Genomic DNA, 18,289 nt, shown 5'->3' with positions numbered 1-18,289 from the left:
TTTGGGCTCATGAATAATAGTTTCAGTAGAGGCGTGGGAGGGGGGAGGCTGAGGGTAGTTTGCCAAAGAAAAAATACAGACACACAAATGTGTCCTTAACATGTGTGTAATTTAATTACACAAGACAGAACGAGATAAATTTTACAAATCTTTAATCCCTGAAACCTATTTGCTTTAATGTTGTCTTATTCTATTAGACACCACTTTATGGTTATGTATGGGAAATAAATTTACGGGAGAGGATTTATTTATTAAAACTTACTTACATACTTACTAAAAAGAATACAAACACACAAAATGTCTTTCATTTTAGTCCATTTCAATTTGGCCAAATGTCCCAGTACAATAATCATGGGAAGCCATATATTTATTAGGACTTTGGCTTCCTAAAGGTTAAATGGTTTTAATCTTAAGCTGGTTTAGGCATTCACATGAGAAATATTTTTCATATCAAGTACTACACTAGTAGTAACATTAATACAAACTAAATATTTTAAGCAATAAAAATTAACCTGAAATCAACTCTGGAAACTATTGTAGATGGTATTACAATTTTTAAATCACCACAAAATAAAATACTCAAAGCAGAGATAGATATTTTTAACCGTTTTGAATATACCTGCATGAATACTATTAGTTGGAGGTTTATTCACATTGGTTTATCTAAATTATTGTCCTCAGAAGCAGCCACTCAGTGGTAGTGGGTGTAACCCCTGTGCCCTTTCTCCTGCGACGACTCCCCGGATTCAGGTCATTCAGCTCGAACAGGACTGAGGCGGCTTCCGTAGCAGAGCGAGCTGTTGGAGTGACGCAGGAGCGCCGAACGGGCAGATCACTTCTACAGTCAAGATGGCGACATCGGAGCCGGTAAGAGAGACAAGAGATAGCACAAAAAATCGACTAATATGCACGTGAAGACCGGATAAATCTCCAATTCACCTACTACATACATCGCATAACTTTGCTTCTGTGAAACCGAACTGGCGTTTAGGCCAAATTAACGCGTTTGAGTTGACAGATGTTGGCGTGGATTAGCGCTAGCATGCTCAGCAGTGGGGATGTATGAGGCACTGCCTGACTTTGTTGGGCAGGGAGGGAGTGACTGACTGCACGTCGTTCATTCAAACTCCAGTCAACGCATTGTTTTAATCTAGTCGGGTATTACAGTCGATATCTTACGACAATTTTAATGAAATGCCATTACCTTTAAACACCCGTGGTGATATATTATTGGTGCATTTTTAGAAAGTCTGGACACGTGTATATCTAGCCTGCAGCTAGCCTAGCTCATCTGCTAAAACTAATGCTAGTAACTGTTATCTGTAAAGTTAGCTTATTGATTTTCTTTGTATATACCCCCTGCTGACTGTTTTCCATCAGCTCCTGCGTCTAATCCTTAAAAATGTAGTTGAGGTGGACTCTGATGTTGCTAAGTGAATCTTTATAAAAATGCAAGAGTATAAGGCAGAGCCCAGCTGTGAACTGGATAATGGGACAAGGCCCCATTAAGGCCCCCTAAAACAGAGGGGCTTAAGGTCATACCTTTGTTACGTTTCTGTAGATCACTTTAAATGCAAGCTATACTGTAATAATATTGCATTTTATAGATCATGTAAGCTTTTTGTTATTTATATATATATTTATATATATATATATATACACACACACACACACACATTGGACTACATAGTTACACTATTCTTATTAGGGGCTTTAAGTAGCCCCGATTTAGGGATTAAATTGGTATGTTTTAGATTATGCTGGGAGTTTGTGAATCAGTCTAGGTAATTTATGTTTTTACTGTCTTATTTTTCTTTTTTTGAAAGGTTGGAATTATTCCCTAAATTGTAAAAGTATGTATTAGCTTCTGTTAGAAACTCAGTAGTAGTAGTAATAATAATGATGATGATGATGACAAAAAGCTTGCAGTGCTTTGTGATGTTATGATACTGTACACACTATGAAATTAAGTGTGTGATTACCCCCGACAAAAGCCCTTAACTGTATATGGCAATGACCATTCCATTAAGTTTTTATCGTTAACTTTGTTGAAATTTGTGATATTGAACTAACTTTGATTTTGAAGTAAAGGCAGGACTTTAGCAATATTATGATATAAATCTGACCCAACTACCCCAAATTTCTTTGCCATTTGTGATCAGTGGACTTGTGTGGTTGACTTTGTGATGTGTTTGTGTGCATGTCTCCTCAGAAAACAACTGAAACTGAAGATCAACAGACTGACGGTCAGGTTGTTGCGAATCCTGAGCAGTATATCAAACACCCTTTGCAAAACAGGTGAGAGTCAAACCAGGTTCTGAGTTTGATTTGGATGAAAGCTGCTTGTGCTTCCATACTCTGCAGTCTTCTTGCAACAACCAGCAAATCCTCTGGCCAAACAATCAGAAATGGCTGGTGTAAGCATTTCTAAAATTAGATACAGGGGAGGTTTCATTTAGAAAAGCCAATCTGTGCCTTAAGAGGTGGGTGTGGTGGTGAGATCAAACACACCCGTCTCGTTGATTCAGAGACCGGGGCCCTATTTCAGGAAGCCGGTTTAGAAAACTTAGAGTGAAAAACGATACTCAGGGTTGAGTAACCCCGAACTGTCCAACTCGGAATATTCCGTTTCAGAAAGGCTGATAACAATTAGTTCAATCAACGCGGAGTTGCTTTAACCCCAAGTGAAGCGCGCGCACGAGGATACATAAAGCCCTGATAAGCGGAGCACAGAGTAAGCGAGTCACCATGGAGACGGAGGGAAAGAAGGCGCGGTCAATGTATTTTACAGCGCTTGAGGCCCGAAATTCTGATGGCAGCATATGCCGATAACATGCAAATTTTGCAGAAAAAAAGGTAACACAGCCTCAGCTGCAAAAGAAAGGGAGCATGCATGGCAAAACATAGCCGACAGAGTCAATGCGTGAGTGTTAATTTAAACATTGATCTAGGGATTTCCACCCATTTAACACGTTATTTTATCATATGTTATTTTATTTGTTATTTTATACATTTTATGTTGTGATGTGATGTGAGCGCAGGTGCAACCCAACAGGCCCCAAACGTTCCTGGCAGCAAGTAAAAATGAAATATAAAAATATAGTCCAAACAGGTGAGGTGTAATTGTATTATGAGCCATAGTGCTTGGTCTGTTTGTCCGATGTAAATCAATTGCAGTTAGAGGCTACATTAATTTTCTTTCTGTAAGCACTTATTGAAATTATCTGAGCACATTACAAGTACATATTTGCTTACTCTGTATGCTCAAATGTGACCCGTTATAGCCAACAGAAAAAAAGCGGAGGCCCGAAAAACAGGTGGGGGTCCTCCACCACCACCACTCACAGAGGCTGAGCAGTTGGCCCTCAGCCAAAACAGTGGGCGCCCTGTGGCCGAAGGCATCTCTGTGGGGACATCCTCTGAGTCAATAACCCCGCAAGACACAAGTGCCTACATAGGGGGTAAATTCAAAATAATACATGATGTGCATACATCCTTTCTTCACAGTCACCTTTGCAGTGCTGCTCATTCATTTGATAAACTCTTTACCATAATGGATTATTTTGTAGTGAAGTTATTTTCCGACTGATTTTGCCTTCCCTCAGCCTTGGTTGTCTTTGAGAGCATAATGACAATGAAGTGTAAGGTGATTGGTATGTTTGTTAATTGCCATTTGGTCCCTTGTAAGTTATAAGTGACCTGTATAAACCTCATATTCTATCAGTTGATGGTGGTGGTGTACTGCATCTGGTGCAGCCTCCTGTTGAGCCAGACCAACATGCAGTTGTGAGTACTCTTAATACTCCACAGATTATATAAGTTTACAGTAGAACAGCAATGTTGTTTATTTCTTTACTGCAGGAAAATAATGAAGAAACATTGACAGCTGTTACAGAGGAGGAAGCAACAGAGACACTTTATGAGGTTTACATCTTTTAATACTTTGTGTACAGGAAACACAGGTGACCAATAAAGCCAGTTGAACAGAAAATCTGTTTATTCGTCTTTCAACATGTTGAGGTGATGGGTCAAAGGAAATGATTGTGACATATGGTGTCTCTGACTGCGCTTCCATCTTGTATGTCCGTGGGAGGGTCAGGATGTTCATGGTTTGGATCACTGCTGCTGTTTGGTTCAGAAGGACAGTGTTCTCCTCTAATTGTGGCAATGTTGTGAAGAATCACACATGCCACAATAATGTCACATGCCCTTTCTGGGGTGACCCTGAGTCTTTGCAGGCACTGGAACCGGGCCTTAAGCATTCCGATAGTCATTTCAATTCTGGCTCTTGTCCTGCAATTAGCCAGATTATATCGCTGCTGTGGGCCCGGTTCAGGGTCAGGGTAAGGGGTAAGCAAATAGGGTAAACATGGATACCCCCTATCACCAAGCAAGTAGCCAGTGAACTCTCCTAAGACAGAAGGATACACTTCAGTTCAAATGTCCCTGTAGCAATTGGTCTTTATATATTTTAAAGTATTTTCAACTCACCATGTCCAAATTTTGTGCGCAGTGTACATTCACGGAATATTTGTGAGTCATGGACAGAGCCTGGCCACTTGGCTTCCACATTTGTGATAATGTTGGCAGCATCACATATGATCTTCACAGTGCAGAGAACACAAATTAGCATCCATTACTATGATGAAATAATTTGTTAGTTTGAAATGCTACAGGGAACTATGTACCTGTACATTAATGCTGTGGAAAGACTTCCTGTTCACATAGTCTCCTTCATTTACTGAAGGAGCAATGATTGGAATGTGAGTGCCATCTATACAGCCAATCATGCCTGGGAACCCTGAAAATAAATGTAAAATTTATGTAGTAGTCCAAGCATCACCACATCATAAATTAAGTTTTGGTCATCCTGCTACCTGCAATTTTGTGGCATCCCTCTTTGATAAATCTTGTGGGTCTATGACCGGGGAACACCACAAACGAGTACACGAGACGTTTCAGTGCAACTGTAACATTCCTGACTGCCCGACAGACGGTAGCCTTGGAAACGTGCTCAGCGTCACCAATATTGTACAGAAAGCTCCCGTTTGCAAAGAAACGGAGTGCGGTACAAAGAATATGTAATGGACTGAGCGCATGTCCGCGATGTGTCACATGCGTAATATATGGCCTGAGGATGTTATCCAAATAACTTATTGATTGTGCTGAGAAACGGTAACGTTCGCACAGGAAATCATCAGGAAATGATAAAATGTCCAAACGCGCTCTGATCACTCTCTCCCGGCGGAGAGCTCTGCGGAGTATTTGGGCTTCAAGATCTACTGGCTCTTCAAGGAAGGGACACGCCATATCTGACACTTCCTACTGTCAGGTTTCCGACAAAGAGGCGGGGACAGTCAGGGTTAGTTGTAGTAAACCTGCTAGGGGGCAGGTTAGCTTCACGGAGTGTGTCGTCATAGTGACTCACTCAGGCTGCAGCTGAACTCGCTTTGTGAAACCGAAAACCCAGAGTTTTCGTTAACTCAGGGTATACTTAGTCAGACTTTGCACTAAACCGGCTTCCTGAAATAGGGCCCGGGACTGGACTCTCATCTGAAACAATTTTTAAGGTTGGTTTTGTCATGTTAATTAAATAGTTTGAGGCACAGACGAAACTCGTTGGGGTTGATTTGGATTATAATAGAATCTCTTCAGGCTTACCAGGGTGCCAAATTTCACCCCATCCAGAAAGGTGTCAACACCATTGAACATTTCACGCCTACTGATTTTTTAACACCCTTTCAAATATCACCTTTGTGACCGTTTTCAGAGGGAAGAGGGACTTCTTTTTTTCATCATTATTTACACACAAATACAGAAACTGAGCTCATTGAAAACATACAGAGATGGTGGGGCTAAATGTACTTAATCACTTAGGATCAATAACCTTTCTCTATAGAGACAAAACAGCTGTTTCATTATGAAATCAGTGAAGAAGTTTTCCTTTAGGAATAAGGTTAGTTGTGTATTTATCACCGTGTGAAAAGTGTTATTTTACATTGAGTTGAAACTGGCATTTCATCTTCATCTAGTTTTAGGATGGGAGCTGTACTTTGACTTTTGGTCTTTGGCATCACAAACATACTTACAGTCATGTGCTGATTGATTTTTCTTTTTGTCCCTCTGGTCTCTTGGATGAAAGTGAAATTAGAAACTCACCACAGCACTTATTTTGACAGCGTAAACAGGATATTCAAATTACCCATCTAGTCACTTGGGAAAATTATGGATGAGTGCACAGCAAACGTGTTTTCAAGCAGTTACAGCTTGAGCATCATAGTAAGGATAAATGTTCAGTTTATTTTCATCAGGTTCATATTTGCACTTTCTGTTTGTTTTCTTATTTTAAGGTTTAAAATCAGAAGAGCAGATTGAGGAGTCATGTGTTTTGTTTTTTCCTCTGTGTTAGAATTGCAGTTGTTGTTTTTTCTATTGTCCTTTTAGAAATGTTATCATAGTTCTGCAGTGGCGACGAGCTATTCAGGAGCATTGTACAGTCGGTTTGGAAATGCTGGATGGTTCTCTTGGCAAGTCACTTCTAGGTCATTCTGCTTGTTCAGCTCAGCCTCAGAGGTCAAGGCTGTCCATCTCTGCTGCTTTCACGCTGGTTTTATTTAAACATATTGACGTGGGGGGTTTGTTTTCCATTTTGACAGTTTTGATTGCAGACTTCTCATTTTGAGGGCTAGGTGTTGTCACTTCTCTCTGGCTTCACTGTAAGGAAGTAGAGGACTGTTGAGTTATTTGGAATTTGTGGTTAAATATTCATCACAGATGTGTTTTAACTGTCTCACCGGCCGAAGGTGTGATTGGTTTCTTAATAAATGATTGAGCTGCTTTGTTATGTCAGTTTTAGCATCAGTGGTTGGCGCTCTCAGAGTGAGGTCGGAGTTTTTAGGTAAAGGAAGACAAGTTCTTATCCCCCTTTTTTTTTTTTTTTTTTTTTTTTTTTTATTTAATCTACAGCATGTCTCATTGTACTTGCAGATTTTTGCTTTTGTCTGTCATAAATATTTACTGCTGCTAAATTGAGAGGGGCTAAAATAACTTGGTTTTTTTTGTTTTTTTAAATGAATAATGTGAGGGTTGCACAGAGGTTCAGTGTAAGTAAATACAGATTAGTTTTAACAGTGAATCACGCAGAGTCACTAATTAATACTAAATGAATAATTAGCAGACAAATCCCCTTTGACATCTGTTCAAGGTGGAATAATGATGGATAGTTTTACTGATAACAGTGCATCATACTTGGTGTTTTATATCTGTGCCAGCTAATTGAATTATTCCCTGATACTTTATTACCATCCTTAAGAGATTCCCTTTAATATCTGCTTTCATAGATTTAAATATAATAATTGCTTATGAAGGTTTTCTCTTGCTTTTGGAAAGAGTTTGGATCTTGCTGCGGTCTGAAGGTGAGTCCAGAGATGGATTTGAACAGACTGCGCAGATCCTTTACTCAGCTGTTACATAAGATGATCACTTTCAAGTTTCAAAGTCATGCAGCACCATTTTCATATGGCACCGTCATTAAGCGAAACCAGCAGCTGCTGGGAAGTAGGAAGAACGCATTCAGCTTCTGCTTTGGAAAATTGTTTAGTATACAGTTTACTGGAGCTGAAAGTGAAGTGGATAGTTTATGCCTGTCTGCCCATGGACTCTTTTTATTTTTAAAATCACGACCGTGTTTTTTTTAAAGTCAGAAACACAACAACTCGTCTGTGTTTGGCAGCTGAACTATTAAAAATTCAGATGACAGTGTTTCTCTAGCTCTGCTGCGGCTCATTCTTATTTACTTTACACACATTCAGAAAACTGTGGGGACTGGAGCACGCTGATTAGTTCACAGCTGAACAAATCACATATTACTGTCTGTGTCAGAGGGTGATGTCACAGTAGTAAATTAATCAGTCCTCTTCAGGTTTGCTGTTTCGTTTGGCTGCATTGGCCTGAAATGATCATTTTATCTCTCGTGAGATTTTAAAGTACATGTGAAGAACAGAGCTGGCTTGACTTGCTGTCTGGCATATTTGTTTATATGCCATTACTAGGCATGTAGTCTTGGCTTGTGACTGTTCTGGGTTCACCAGAAGAATCACGGCTGTGAGCAGTCTGGTGTCAGTATGTGCAATGTGATGTTCGCATTAAACAAATATACTTTCATCCTCTCTTTTAGCTCTGTTCGGTCCATTTGCTTCATTTGTGTCTATGGCACATGGGTGGGTTTGTTACAGTTGTAAGTGGAGGGGGGGCAAACGGTTCAGCTGATGTCCTCTCACTGCCCTGAACCCTGCCTGCTAGCCTCCCACCCACTGCCCCTTGGTAATGCATAAAAGAATTACAGCAGCCACTGTAAACAAAGAGTGCATTTGTAGTGCGGTTGATGGCTGGCTTTCTCTTGTTTTTTGCATTGACATTCATGCTTTTGTTACTAGCTGTTGTGTTCTTCTGTGAAACAGCGTGTACGTCTGCTGTTAGGGTAAACGTTTCACGCAGTTGTAACATAAAATAGACTTTGAGTCCTTGTTTTTGATTTTAACAGTGATGGTACAGCATTGAGCTGTTATTAAATTAAAAGAGATACAAAACATTGAATATGCTTGTACTGAAGAATTGATTGCTAACAATAATGGTTTTATTTAAAAAAAAGAAAATGTAAAGTACCAAATACCCTATACTGAGCCCAGCTGCTGTTAAGTAGGAACCCTAAATAGTGTTTTCCAAGAACCCTGCACTTTACTATTAGCAAAGATTGGCAAAGTGAAAAAAGGTCCAAAGTCACTAAAGGAAAGCACAAGGTGTGTGGACTGCAGCGCTGTATAGTGGTTTCAAAATCACGTACCATGCTGCCCAATGTCTTTCTACAGAGAAATCACTTAATTTCTGACACAAAACAGGCTAAAATACAAAAATGTAACTGTAGAAAAACAAGAGAGAGACAGACTTACTCAGGCTGGTATGGCCGGATTTGGGCTCTCAGCACCTGGTATTCCCATCGGCTGTCTCCCATCCAAGTATTACCCAGGCATTACCCCACTTACCTTCTGACATCGGAAAAGCTCGTACTGTGTTGGCTCTGCGACAGACTGGAAATATGTCCAGGTTGATACATTTGTAAGTGATGACAATTCTGATTTCTGATCCCCACAAAGATGGAGAAGTCAACAAGCAGGGAGTTTTCCCCTCACACTCACGAGGTTTGCTCAATCACAACTTGGGGCAAAGTCATGCACTTTCTTTTATTTTCAGTTTATGCATGTTCAGCAATCTGCATTTTCCGACATGGTTTTGAGAGATTTTCAAACAGTCAGTGTAATTACGCTCTTTACCTCTTGGTCTATGAATACTGAATTCTATGAATGATGCATTTTTATTTTATTGTTTGTTTGTTTTTTAGATGGGCCCTGTGGTATTTCAAAAATGACAAGAGCAAAAGCTGGACAGAGAACTTGCGTCTCATTTCTAAATTTGACACAGTGGAAGATTTTTGGGCGTAAGTTTTCTCTGCTGAAGTCAGTCTGAGTTATTGATGGTTTATTATTAATGTGCACAACATGTCCCTTAATGGTAATGTCAATCAGGATCAGCATGTTTCACTTTACTGATTGTTGTTTAATGACCATTGTTCTGATAAAAGCTTCTGAAATTCTACAATTCGACACACTCATGTTGGGAATCTACTTTTTCATCTTTCTACCAGATTATACAACCACATACAGCAGCCAAGTAAACTCGGCTTTGGCTGCGATTACTGCTTATTCAAGGTAAGGCTCTTTTTTTTTTTTTATGTTAAATGTTTACACATTTTCCCTTAATCTCAGTTGCAGCAGAGTCTAAAGACATGGATAGGGTTTAATAGCTGCTTCATATTGTGCGTCAGGATGGGATCAAGCCCATGTGGGAGGACGACAGGAACAAGCTGGGGGGTCGATGGCTGATGACTCTCAACAAACAACAGAGGCACAATGACCTCGATCGCTACTGGATGGAAACGGTAAGACGGCTGTTTTCTGAAACCACTCAGTAGAGTCGTATCCATTGGATGTTTCCCCTGATGGTTGTGATTTAAATATAAATGTATATATGTATAGTTTGACTTTTTTTGTGCTTTTTGCAGCTGTTGTGTTTAGTCGGTGAGTCATTTGATGAGGCAAGTGAAGACGTCTGCGGAGCTGTGGTCAACGTCAGACCTAAAGGTGACAAAATATCCATCTGGACGAGCAACTGCCAAAACAGGGACGCCATCATGACGATAGGGTGAGCCTTTAAAGTCACATTACTCATAATACGCAAGTAGGAGCTACAGTGGACCACTAGATGGCAACACTGAGCTTGCTTGAGTCTTCACACTGCTTCCATCTCATCTCTTCACAGGCAACTTTACAAAGAGCGTCTCAACCTCCCCATGAAAGCCATGATTGGCTACCAGTCGCACGACGACACGTCCAGTAAGAGCGGCTCCACCACCAAGAACATGTACTCCGTTTGAAAAAGCTCCTCATTTCAATTTGCTGTAGATTTAAACAATTGCCGATCTGCATCATCACATTAATTTTTGAGTTGTCAACTACTGTAGTGTCCTTTCCTTTTATTGCTAAGAGAGGTGTTCATAGCGTGTACAGCTGGAGCTTCTCCCAATTCAAGATGCCAGCGGAGCGGTTGTTTAAAGAAAAAGAAAAAACGGGGAGGAAGGGTATCGGGCTTGAGATGTTGTACGACGAGTAAGAGAACACACGATGATTTACTTTTAGAGTTGAAGACTTCTGTGATTAATATCAGTGACCTCTCCTAGCTTAGCTGAGAACAAGCTTTTTTTTCCAACACTTAATGGCTTGAGTTGTTTAATTAAAAAAGAAAGACTTAACTATAGGGCCTTGTGTTTCTCTCATGCTGAGTTCTCACTCTTTACAAAAAGTGTTTCTCACCTCACAGGAAAAAGAAGGCAGGCAACTTGTCCTCATACAGAACAAATTTTAAGGGCAATTTTAACTTGATTTATCCACAAGTGTTGAGCATGAGCCGGGCTTTCAGACGCACCAGCTTAAATAATCTACAGTATCTTAAAGGTTTGTAAAAGCTGTGGTCACACTCCAAAGTGTAGGGTTTGGATTAAGGCCACTTGTTGTTTCAGCCATGCTGGAATTATGGGATATTGCTTGTAGGTTTTGCTTTGTTTTTTCCCCTCAACTTTTTTTCTCTTCCCTTTACATTTATTTATAATGTATGCATTGCAGTTACTTAGTTGAAAGACAACCATGAAGCTCGTGTTTTTTCAAATTGTTCTTTTTTTTTTTCTTTTTTTGTTATTAAGGTTAATAATGTGGACTACTGCATATAGATGACATTTTTTACAGTGTACCATACAGTAAAGATGCCGACAGAATTAGGTGTGCTTTTCACTGTTTTCTTCCTAACAAAAACTGTAGATAATGTCGCACTCCTCTCTTGGTTGTTGCAAAAGAAAGATGATATTCATTGTGAAATGATTTTGCTCATAATGTATCTTTATTATCTGTAATTCCAGGATGTATATTACCTTCTTTCAAGTAAAGTTTAAGTGCTTTGCATTAAAACCAGAAGCGTGTTGTTTTGTTTTGAGGTTTTTAAAGTTGGCAAACTTGCTTTCTTAAACACTAAGCTGATTTTTAAAATTCCGTTTTGACTACCATTTGTGGTATTTACCAACTCCTGGGAACAAAAATCTGACTTTTTAGTAAGTGCTATAGTGAGAAGCAGCTTGGGCTAATGTCATACTCATGAGGAAAAATTAAAAGTGACCAAAAACTCACAAGCTTTGCAGATTAGTTGAAAATGATGGAAACTACCACACAAAAAAATGTAGCAGCAGTATATTCTGAGGAAGTTATTTTTCAGTTTCACACAGAGGAGAAATGTATGAAGTAATGCTGTGTTTTTGTCACAGCTGGATTCAAGTTGTTGGCTTTCTTTTTTGCGAGCAGAATCTACAGATACACCCAAACTGAAGAGCAGCTAAAATGACAGAATCTGGAAGAGGGGGGAAAAAGTGCACGAAGCCATAAAAACACATTTCAGCTTTTCAAAAGAGATGGAAGTATATTTAACTTTTACATTCTAATGAAAGTTTAGAAAAATGCACATTTTTAAGTTTTTTATTTTTAATTTGAATAGAAAAATGTCAGAATACCTCTCAGCATTGTTAACATGTCTGGTCAGAAAATTTTCAAAATACCTTTTAGCTACTTTATAAACTTTGAAAAGTGACAATTCAACTATACACCTGTAAATGTTTCGATGCTCATCAGTGTCTGGGTCAACATTTTCCAACTATGTGCTGGCAACTGATCAAGAGTGGAATAAAACAATAGAAGCCACAGATGCATAAATGTGAAGCAAACAAACTGGTTCAAAATACTGTATTAATGTGGGACACAGAGGCATGAAACTATTCTTTCCTTTTTAACTTTACAATTTATAAATCACTACTCCGGCTTTTCCTCTAAAGCACACAGACCACAGTGAAAATCTCTGGAATGGAAAGGGTACTGACAACATCACCTTAAATGTATGTAGCCAAGATTGCTTGTAATGTCCATTGGTCTATCGCTAGACCAGCTGCGGCTGATGACTCCTATTATTTTTTTACTGTCGTTCAAGTTAATCATCCAGTCAAACAGGATCTTATAGCGTCATGGAGACTTTTATTGTTTAAAAGGGTGTAAATAAAAGTCCTCCACCCTTTTAGCTCCAAACGCAGATATGTTTATCAGCACAGTGGCATGACTTCCTTGTGTGAAAGTAATACATCCCAAAGGGTTATGGAAGAGCTGTTACCTAACACAAAACTTGATCTGTGAGCGGTTTTTTGTTTTGTTTTGTTTTGTTTTTTCACAAATTTTTCATTACAAAAATGATTGCACAACAAAAATAAGCTGTTCTGTAGATGGGGCATCTGCGTGAGATACAATCCAGCTGGTATGTTTGTTCGTTTGGTTCAATAAATATGGAAAAAAATTAGTAAAGAAGACCATCCAATCCAATCCATCCAAGAAAAGGAAAAAACAAAACACTATTGGTCCTTCAGCCACGATCCAGCCACTGTAGTAACAGATGTCCTTCTTGCAGCATCCTCACTTTCTGCATTGTTCAGCTGGATCCTGGCAGCCTTATATCAGGACATCGTCATAATCAAAGGCTTTACCTCATCTTGTTTGTTCAACAGATTCGAGAGCATATAGGACGAGAAGAAGAAAAATTCCACGGCGTAGCTGAGCTCAAACAGCTCCAGGTTCATACTCAGCATCCACTCAAAGACAGCAGACAGATGGATGTAGAAGTACTCGCTCTGAGCGAACAAGACAGTATCTGAAGGTTCTGGGTTAAGGGTGTTTCACTGGTCTACTGATGGTTAAAACTATGGAGGACATAGAGCTTACACATTTCTTTGACAAAAGAACATAGCTATATGAGGCGAAACTGTGTTTCTATCATTAATGTGGGCTAATTTGGGATTAAATACACTCTTATTGGATGAGCATGAATCAGCTGCATGGGCCAGCTCTTCCTGGAGTTCTCCCACACCTGACTACTGTGTGCATACATCAGGGGCAGAGTTAGCACATAGTCATGGCAACCACAACAAATCTGCTCAACAATCTAGCCACCCTTTGCAACCAATGAGACACGTTTGACCTTTACTCATAGAACTGAAGTTACATTCAGTAACCATTCGTCTTTGGCTATTGTTCTCATACACACACACAGCACAGCAATCCGTTTTATTGTAAACCTCATGAATGTTGTCACATAAAAAAAGAAAGAATAACTTCCCCAATCACTGCAGACTGATATCAGCAACTAACCATACGTAAAAATATACAAGAAACCCATAAAAGTAAGTTATAAAAGTGAGGAAAGAAAAACTCTGCTACTCTGCACAGTCAATAGATTCTGTATTCCTGATGTTAAATAGTGCTCTTCTGTACTCAAAGAGCTTCATGCAACATGCCTCATTCACCCATTCACACAAACACCTTTTTCCTATGCTTAAATGCCTTGTAGCTAACATTCACACACATTCATACTCCCATGGATGCATCAGAGGGCAGCTTTTGCTTAGTATCTTGCCCAAGGGTAATTGACATGCAGGCTAGAGCAGCCAGGGATCGAACCACTAACCTTCCAATCAGTTGATGACCTGCTCTACAGCCACCTCAATCACCGAATCTCTGCTAAATGCTAAATGAGGTGTCTAATGTTTCATTGCTGTGCATCTGATCCCATAGATCTACAAGGTTGAGGACAAATGTAAAGCTAGAAGGAAAAGGAAAGGAAAGCTATGGTTAATAATTCACTAAAAAAGGTCATTAATGTGTATCTGCTTCTGTCATGTGGACTTCTGTGGCCGGTCCCACTTGGTAAACACAGGAGCTGACCGGATCCAAATATGTCCCAGTGTGTTATAACTCATGCATTAGTTCTAGAGCTAGCTGCTGAAATCCCTTGTTTAAAGGAACACCAAATTAACCCATCAAAAGTTTACTATTAACCTGCGTGCTTAACCAGCCACAAGGTCGATGGGTATGGCTTAAGAAACAACAACAATAAAAATAAAAAATAAAGTTGGCTCCATGATTTGTGAAAGGATACAGATGACGGTCACAATTACTTGAATCACAGTGGAGATGATTCGCAGTGGGTAGAGAACCTTTTCATATCCAGAGAGGGCGCACTTCCCTGTCAGCACGGTGAGAATGGCCGTGTAGAAGCACGCGCACATGAAACTGATGGCAGCCCCGAGGTAGTGGAGGAGTGACACGTGAAACGGCTGTGGAGGACATTCACCATCAAATCCAGCGAATAATAGCAGGCTGTTTAAATCAAGACTAAGATTGCGAAAGGTGTTGGCATGTGAGCAGAGATGGGCAGTAACTGTAATCTGATTACTTTTTTCAAGTAACGAGTAAAGTAAGGGATTACTATTGCAAAAACGGTAATTAGATTACAGTTACTTTCCCATAGGAACGCTGCGTTACTGCGTTACTAAAACCGTGATTTTTTGCGAGAATGTCTCACAACAGCTGTGTTGGTGACAACAGCTGTGTGCAGATCAACAATGGATCACATATCGATTGTGGGAGAGAGTATGAGCGTGCAGCGTTTAAAGCGTGGAAGTACTGACCTTACTTTGAGTTTGATTCCATAAAAAGTGACAAAAACATTAGCGTCCATTGTGCGTGGTAAGAAAACTTCTTTTTACAGCGAAAAACACCGCTAAACTTCCAAGCAAGCACCGACTGCGCAACGACTTAATGGGAAAGTCACAGAGAAACTCGCGGATTCTTCAACTGACCGCGGCACACCTGCACCAGGGTAAACGGTTAAAAGATTAAAACTGATAAAACAAGTTAAAAAAAGAGACTTTTCCATTTGATTACATTTTGTATGATGGATTATGTAGAAAAAGTAGAATTGGGCTGAAAGATCTATCACTTTATCACCTCTTCAGGTTGTAAATCGTGTTTTTTAAAAGTAACTAAGTAACTAAGTAATTAATTACTTTTGAAAATAAGTAATCAGTTAAGTAACAGGATTACTTTTTTGCAGAAGTAATCAGTAATTAGTTACTGATTACTTTTTTCAAGTAACTTGACCAACACTGCATGTGAGTGAGTACTATCAGGCAGTGTGCAGTGAAAAATACGATGTCGCCGAACAGGTTTATGATTTGAAACACTTTCCAAGTATTTGGATGTCCTTAAACCCTTTGTTTAAATTATAACTGGTTTCCTTTCATTCCTGCTTCACTAACTGATTTTTCTAGAATCGTTTTGTCACTACATGTAAGTGCAGTATAACACTACAGATCACGTAGCAGAGTGTCATATTTGCCCTTTAACACACTAAAAAAACACTATAACCCAAGCATAAATGGCACTTTAGTGTGCTTGGGCTCTCATTATAGATGGCCTAAAGCTACAAGATACCCGCCTTTATTTGCTGTTTTAGCACAAGCGCAAACAGAAATTCTCATTTAGATCTGAAACAATGTAACCCTGCAGAAACACCGCTGCAGTATGACGTTCGGCACTTACGTTGCAGTTTCCGGCTGCGAATGCCCCCATGGCTGCAATCACACCGAAGACCAGTGCAAATTTACTCAGCATGGACTGACTTGAGTGCCTCTCCATTATATGGGCATGGTGGAATATGCAGAACAGGAAAACTAAAGAAGAGATCGCAGTTGGTGTGACACACATCCCTCATACATGTATATGTGTGTATAATGGTTTAGGCATTTAACAGGTAAACTCACACATGAAGGATCCGGCGTTGATTGTGGCTGTAAAAAGTGAATTTTCTGGCGGATATGTTCCACTTGAGCTGAAATAACATATTTAGTTTGTTTCATTCTGTCTCAAGATTTCATTCCAAGGAAGAAGAAAAATGAACGGGTGCATTTAGTCTTCTTTTACCTTATTGTAGGAACCCAGCAGCATCCAGCATCAGTATGATTAGCCCTGCAGTAGTTGCCGTTACCCCTGCGAACAAGTTAATTCCATTTTAGAGGCTGCATTATTAAATAAACACCGGGTCATATTTAAAACAAAATGAGGATGATTTAAAAAGTCACCAGTCAGTGAGGGCGCACACATGATTGTTGGAGAAGGCTAGCCCGTATCTGGAAATATAAAACAAAAGAAAAACTGTTAAGAATCTGCAAACATCAAACCAGAAATGCTTCCAAGGAAGTGTCACAGCATGTGAGCATCAACGCCAAGCACGTTTTCAGTTTGGTGTGACTCAGTCGTTAAAGTCGTTTGTTCAACAAGATTTTCTTTTTTGAACTTAGTGACAGACACAGTTCACACCCTGCAAACAGAACAAGCCGGCTCACATATTTTCAAACTCCAAAGCAGGTGAGTTCTGACGTGCCTTTACATTTAGAAGCTGCTCTGACGTCGACGACTGTTTCCACAGACGATGTGCAGATAAAACAGTACAATAAAAGATTGTGAAAAGCAGCGGAAATAATATGATGCCATTTTCTTTACTTCCTCTTCATGGCCAAATGTTATCAGCATTGCAGAAATCCCACTGATTTCTGAAAGTGCCAGGAAAACGCAGTTCATGTACTAAGCTTGACTATCAAGTACGTGGTGTGACGTTATCGGGAAAAACATTCAGATATGAATAAACTCTGTTTACTAGTTTCACATAGAAAGAACATTGTTATGACTGAGTAAAAATGACATGTTTAAAAACGTTCCCACAGCTTTGTGACAGTGTAAATGTCAAAAAACAAACAGTGAATCTGTAGTAAACTTACACACTCCACGTTCCAATGAAGGACACCAGGGAAAGACAGATGGGGAAAATAATCCACAACCCCATGTCTGGATGATGATGACGACAAGCAGCAAAGAGACGGATTCCAGAGGTCCAGCTGTCTTAAAAATACTCAATGTCAAGCCTCTTTGGGGGGTTTATAGAAGCCTCATGCAGTCAGCATTATATACAATCAGTACTAGAACAGAAAACCCCCCAAAAAAATCCTAACTTCAAGTCCTTGGAGCAGACGTTTGCACTGCTGTTGGTAGTTTAGTCTTCCTCCATCCGGAGGACTACCTCCCTTTTAAATCAGACTGTCTCTGCCACTCCTTCAGGGCACCACCTTGCTGTGTTACAACAAATATTATGAAACACAGGGTTGGTCTTCTTGTCACATTATTTGTTTTGTCGACGGTCTCCCTTCTATAGTCCTTGCCAGCTACTGCTCTGTTTGACACGTATTAAAGATCAACTCAAACAGTAAATGTTTGGAGTTGTGCACAGATTTGAATTTATGAGAATTTTCCAATGAATGGCTGGTAGGATTATTAGATTAGACAAGCTTGGAATGCTTTAAGCCCCGTGTCTTGTCTTTCCTGTCAGGTAGGTGGCTACGTGCACCCTGTACAGTCATTTCAATAAATATGAATTTCAGGTACTTGTACTGTACATGTGTGTGTGTCTGTGCTGTAGTCTCTTTTATACTACATAACATTTATTCTCTACTACATTTTGGAGGAAAATATCCAATATTTGTTTTCTACATTCCCCACATAAAGTACTGTGCAAAAATCTTGAACAACCCAAACACTGGGAAAAGGCTGAGATGTGCCAAATTATACAAGAAAGTGGCAAAAGGTCTTATGGACTGATGAATCCAACTTTTTGTTTGAAATCATCATCAATATGTAGGGAAGAGGTCAGGAACGAGGTACAGCAGTGAGCGTCTACAGCCGTCTGTTAAACACAGTGGGTCCCC

At 39.7% G+C, this 18,289-nt stretch overlaps 2 protein-coding genes across 2 annotated transcripts; one reads left to right on the top strand and one right to left on the bottom strand.

Annotated features, from left to right (window-relative positions):
* Positions 1 to 783: 783 nt before the first annotated feature.
* Positions 784 to 11,189, top strand: eif4e1c (eukaryotic translation initiation factor 4E family member 1c). The gene is made up of 7 exons (XM_085477691.1): positions 784 to 867; positions 2,213 to 2,298; positions 9,398 to 9,493; positions 9,701 to 9,764; positions 9,881 to 9,994; positions 10,118 to 10,257; positions 10,375 to 11,189. The coding sequence occupies exons 1-7, from the start codon at positions 850 to 852 to the stop codon at positions 10,487 to 10,489; spliced, it is 633 nt and encodes a 210-aa protein (XP_085333817.1). The 5' UTR covers positions 784 to 849; the 3' UTR covers positions 10,490 to 11,189.
* Positions 11,190 to 11,264: 75 nt separating this feature from the next.
* LOC146695488 (transmembrane protein 150A) lies at positions 11,265 to 18,051 on the bottom strand. Its single transcript, XM_085477690.1, has 7 exons — positions 17,309 to 18,051; positions 16,613 to 16,660; positions 16,455 to 16,520; positions 16,295 to 16,362; positions 16,074 to 16,204; positions 14,629 to 14,806; positions 11,265 to 13,344 (listed from the first exon to the last, which is right to left on the bottom strand). The coding sequence occupies exons 1-7, from the start codon at positions 17,371 to 17,373 to the stop codon at positions 13,151 to 13,153; spliced, it is 750 nt and encodes a 249-aa protein (XP_085333816.1). The 5' UTR covers positions 17,374 to 18,051; the 3' UTR covers positions 11,265 to 13,150.
* Positions 18,052 to 18,289: the final 238 nt, after the last annotated feature.

Source organism: Copadichromis virginalis, linkage group LG13 (assembly GCF_057382275.1).
Source record: "Copadichromis virginalis isolate Kocher_CV1m ecotype Utaka linkage group LG13, C_Virginalis_male_GT1.1, whole genome shotgun sequence".
Classification (NCBI taxonomy): Eukaryota; Metazoa; Chordata; class Actinopteri; order Cichliformes; family Cichlidae; genus Copadichromis; species Copadichromis virginalis.
Note: the sequence above shows the minus strand (reverse complement) of the source record. Positions and strands in the feature narration are given on the sequence as shown.

Coding starts and splice junctions, on each gene's coding strand:
- LOC146695488 (XM_085477690.1), bottom strand. CDS start 17,373: ATGGGGTTGTGGATTATTTTCCCCATCTGTCTTTCCCTGGTGTCCTTC. Junction 16,363..16,454: donor TGCTGGGTTCCTACAATAAG/GTAAAAGAAGAC, acceptor ATGTTATTTCAG/CTCAAGTGGAACATATCCGC. Junction 16,205..16,294: donor CAACGCCGGATCCTTCATGT/GTGAGTTTACCT, acceptor TCTCTTCTTTAG/TTTTCCTGTTCTGCATATTC.
- eif4e1c (XM_085477691.1), top strand. Junction 9,765..9,880: donor GCGATTACTGCTTATTCAAG/GTAAGGCTCTTT, acceptor ATTGTGCGTCAG/GATGGGATCAAGCCCATGTG. Junction 10,258..10,374: donor GACGCCATCATGACGATAGG/GTGAGCCTTTAA, acceptor ATCTCTTCACAG/GCAACTTTACAAAGAGCGTC.